The 4,897-nt window shown below is 40.3% G+C and overlaps 1 protein-coding gene across 1 annotated transcript in view; it reads left to right on the forward strand.

Moving 5' to 3' along the window:
- The window catches only part of MED20 (mediator complex subunit 20), a 21,118-nt gene that overhangs the window by 7,963 nt on the left and 8,258 nt on the right, over positions 1–4,897 (forward strand). Inside the window, exon 3 of the mRNA XM_007936258.2 lies at positions 1,355–1,608. Coding sequence (XP_007934449.1) covers positions 1,355–1,608 — 254 coding nt within the window. The remainder of the gene's footprint in view (positions 1–1,354; positions 1,609–4,897) is intronic.

A 4,897-nucleotide genomic window follows, 5' to 3' on the forward strand; every position in this document is an offset into this window, starting at 1 on the left:
TGTTTGCTTTCACTGACAACTCAGTACTGTATATGCAAAAGGGTTCATATTTGTTGTCTGTACTGCCCATGTAACTCTCTATGTCTTTCTCATCCTCAATTCTTAGCTGTAATCTTAATGAAAGGAGATCATCAGGCCTTTTATTCCATGGCACCAGTGGGTGGGTGGTACCTCTGGGTGGTTTTGAAATGCCAACCTTTAGATTAGCTGTCAGATACAAGCCATTTGTGCCATGTAGGGACATTTAAGGAACAGAAATGTATTTTCTCACAGTTCAGGAGGTTAGGTGTCTGAATTCATGTTGATAGCTCTTGGGGAAGGTGCTCCCTGTCTACTCTGCATTCCTTGGAGTTCTCCATGTGGCATCTGTCTTTCCCCATCTGTGCTTACTTGCTTCTGTGTCTGATCACCTTTTATATCTCACAAGTGGTTAAGATTAAAACATATCCTACACTGGTAAAGACCCTTATTGATATAACAAAGAAAGCCCTATTCCCAAATGGGATTATACCTACAGGTATAGGAATTTATGACAGATGTTTTTGGGGAACATAATTGCACCCTCAAAATTCATGTCCTTCCTACATGTAAAAACATTCACTCTATAACATTATCTCAAAGTCTTAACGCATTCCCGCATCAACTCTAAGTCCCAGATCTCATCTTCTGGATCATCTAAATCAAGTATGACTCTGGGTTTGTTCCATGCTGGGGCAAAATTTCCCTAGATATTTTCCAGGAGCTCACTGTTGCCTTCAGGATGAAGTCCAAACTTCTTGAGGGATGATAGGTAAGACTTCTCACAGCTTGGCCCCAGCCTGCTTTTCTAGCCTTGTGCTCAGGTATTTCCCTTTGCTGCTTTTGTGGGGCCATTTCTTATGTATTCTAAGTGGGAGGGGGTCAACATAGGTAGGGCTGGACAGAAGAAGACAGAGGTGCTGCTTCATTTGGCATGCCCAAATGCTGTTACTTTTATTTTATTTTACTAATTGCATAGCATATGATACATGCAGACGGATATATGTAAAGTATGTGAGAATTATTAATCATCATAATTAAGCATTCATCTGTGAGCTCACCACTCACCTTAAGAACTAGATCATTATTAACACTATTGAAGTTCCCTCTGTGCCCCTTACTTTTCTCTGTAGAGCAGGCTGGGTTTTACCACATGCTGCCTCACCTGCTGGTCCTCTTTCTTCCTCTTTGGAAAAGTTGTGAGTGTGGGGATTCCCCCACAAAGACTGCTGAGGTAATGCCAGATTGCCACCTGGCCTTGTTCCATGCATTTCACTCTATTCTGGGGTTTGCTGACAAAGTAGGTGGTGATGAGCGGTATTTCTGTCCCTCGCAGGTCAGCCTGGGAAGCTGATGTATGTGATGCACAATTCAGAGTATCCTTTGAGCTGCTTCGCCCTCTTTGAGAATGGCCCTTGCCTTATTGCTGACACCAACTTTGATGTGCTCATGGTGAAGCTCAAGGGCTTTTTCCAGAGTGCAAAAGCCAGCAAGATTGAAACCCGGGGCACCCGTTACCAGTACTGTGACTTCCTAGTGAAGGTGGGCACGGTCACAATGGGGCCCAGCGCCCGGGGCATCTCTGTGGAGGTAAGACTGTGGTGAAATAGGACCAAGGATGTGCTGAAGGGGCTACTTGGCAAGTCACTTGTAAATATCAAACAGATTTATGCCTACCTGATGCGTGTCTCCAGAATATCTGTGCTCCCTCTCCCTGCATCTTTTGGCCCTTTCTTTAATCACTCAGGGAATCTCTAGTGTGGGATGAGAAATGCGAAGCCAGGTTCACAGCAAGTAGAAAGCTTAAGAAGACTGGTTTGCTGGAGAAAGAAGGAGTAGTCAAGAGAGGCAGGTGAATTATGATGTGGAGGGCCTAATCATCCATCACAAGAAGGTCTGTAGCAGCCCAGGATGACTTTCAGTGCAGTTACCTTTTGGGAAGTGGGCCTTAAATCAATATGTCCACACACTTCTTTTTAGTATGCTTTAAAACGAGTCTCAGATGTTGTGTAGCAATGATATGTATCTGTTTTTCGATACAGTGTCTGCTTTCTTTCATGGTAGAGGTATGTGTACATGTGTGTGATGACTTTATCTTTGAGGGTAAAGATATAGAAAATGGCCAAGAGGGAATATGCTAGCAGTTGGCTTTGGGACCAGTGAAAGTCCACAATCTACCAAAACCCACTGAAACCCATTGCCATCGAGTCAGTTCTAACTCATAGCAACCCTATAGGACAGATTAGAACTGCCCCATAGAGTTTCCAAGGCTGTAAATCTTTATAGAAGCAGACTGCCACATTTTTCTTATGTGGAACAGCTAATGGGTTTGAACCACCAACCTTTTGGTTAGCAGCCAAATGCCTTAACCACTGTGCCACAAGAGTTCCTCTGACAATCTACCAGGTGCTCTAAATACCATGTGAGATAGAAAAAGAAATAAGCTACAGGACCTGCCTTTTTAAAACTTATGATTTAATTTGGAACAAAACTCAAAATCATAAACAAATGACCAGGTTTTCTGGTCTGATAGAGGCTGGTAAGACCCCCAAGACTATGGTCCCTACTTATCCTTCAGGTCTGGAACTAAACTTACTCCTGTGGTTTCCAGCCAAACAATAGACAGGCATATAGGGTGAACATTTACATCAAGTAGATACACTCTTTAGAGCAGTCAGTTGTGGGAGAACAGAAGGGCAGTGTTTGCACAGGGAGATAGCTTAGGGGGCAGGAATGCATAGGAAAGGAGGACACAGGGAAGAGGTAACTACAGGGAGGAAGTGGGAAGAGAGCTGTTACATTGTGGTGAATTGCAGTCAATATCATGAAACAATGTGTTTGAACTGCTGTATGGAAAATGAATTTGTTCTGTAAACTCTCACCCAAATCACAATAAAAATAAAAAAATGTTTTTGATTTAATGAGAGTGCAAGGCCAACACACACAAACTATATTTGAAATAAGTTTGTAAGAAATGCCATAAAAGAGGCAAAAATTGTTCTGAGAATTCAGAGGCCAGTAAGATCACTACTGACTATGAGGATTGCAATGATATCTATAGAGTAGTATTGAAGTTGTTGTGTGACATTGAGTCAATTCTGCCATAGAGGACAGAGCAATACTGCCTTATAGGGTTTCTAAGGGTGTGATTTTTATAGACCACCACTTGTCTGACACTTTGTTGTACTGTGGTGGCTTGCATGCTGCTGTGATGGTGGAAGCTATGCCACCAGTATTTCAAATACCAGCAGGGTCATCCATGGTGGACAGGTTTCAGTGGAGTTTCCAGACAAAAACAGACTAGGGAGGAGCACCTGGCATTCTGCCTCTGAAAAAATTGGCCAGTGAATAATTTTGGATAATTATGAATATCCATATGAATAATGAATAATTGTGAACTTTATGAATAATTGTGGAACAGTGTCTAATATACCATATTTTTTTTGCATATAGTGTGCCCATGGAAATAATGCACCAATACATATAAAATGTACCATGCACACAGGAAGTAGTGAATGAGGGGTTATGTGGTTTGCATCCTCTAAAAATCCCCACATAATGCATTATTTGCATAAAAATACATTAGTGCCAGAAGATAAGCCCCTCAGATTGGAAGGCACTCAGAACAGACTGGGGAAGAGCTACCTCTCAAAGTAGAATTGACCTTAATGATGTGGAGGGAGTAAAGCTATCAGAACCTTCATTTGCTGATGTGGCATCAGTCATAGTGAGAAGAAACAGCTCCAAACATCTGTTAATAATTGGAACATGGAATATATGAAATATAAATCTAGGAAAACTGGAAGTCATTAAAAAATGAAATGGAATGCATAAAGATAGATATCCTCGGCATTAATTACCTAAGACTGGTATTGGCCATTTTGAATCAAACAAACATAGGGTCTGCTACGCTGGGAATGACATGTTAAAGAGGAATGTCATTACATTTATCATCCAAAAGAATATTTTAACATTAATTCTGAAGTATAATACTGTCAACAATAGGAAAATATCCATACACCTACAAGGAAAACCAGTTAACATGACTATTACCAAATTTATACACCAACAACTAATGTCAAAGATGAATGAATTGAAAGTCTTTACCCACTTCTGTAGTCTGAACTTGATAAAACATGCAATCAAGAGGAACTGATAATTACCAGTGGAATATGAAAGTTGGACACAAAGAAGGATCAGTAGTTGTAAAATAGGGATTTAGTGATAGAAATGACTTGGGAGAGCCTATGATAGAATTTTGCAAGACCAATGACTTACTCATTGCAAGTATCTTTGTTCAACTATATTGTTGGATGGTGTTGTCCATGACAATACCTGTGGACCTCAATGGATGGAATACACAGGAATCAAATTGAAAGAGGCAATGGAGAAGGTCAGTATCATCAGTCAGAACAAGGCCAGGAACCAGGTATGTAACAGGCCATCAGTTGCTCATATATGAGTTCATGTTGAAGATGAAGAAAATTAAAACAGGTCCACAATAACCAAAATACAAGCTTTAGTATATCCTATCTGAATTTAGAGACCATCTCAAGAATAGATTTGATGCACTGAACACTTAAAGACTGAAGACCAGAGGAGTTGTGGGATGACATCAAGGATATCATACATGAAGAAAGTAAGAAATCATTCAAAAGACAGGAAAGAAGGAAAAGACCAAAATGGATGTCAGAAGAGACTCTGAAACTTGCTCTTAAATATAGAGTAGCTAAAGTGAATGGAAGAAATGATGAAGTGAAAGAAATGAACAGATTTAAAAGGGCAGCTCCAGAAGGCAAAGTAAAAAGTGTATAATGAAATGCAAAGGCCTGGAGTTAGAAAACCAAAATGCATGCTTGGCATTTTTTTTTTTTTTTTT

This window comes from Orycteropus afer, unplaced genomic scaffold (assembly GCF_000298275.1).
Source record: "Orycteropus afer afer isolate SDZICR_OR568_19922 unplaced genomic scaffold, OryAfe1.0 scaffold00034, whole genome shotgun sequence".
NCBI classification, from domain to species: Eukaryota; Metazoa; Chordata; class Mammalia; order Tubulidentata; family Orycteropodidae; genus Orycteropus; species Orycteropus afer.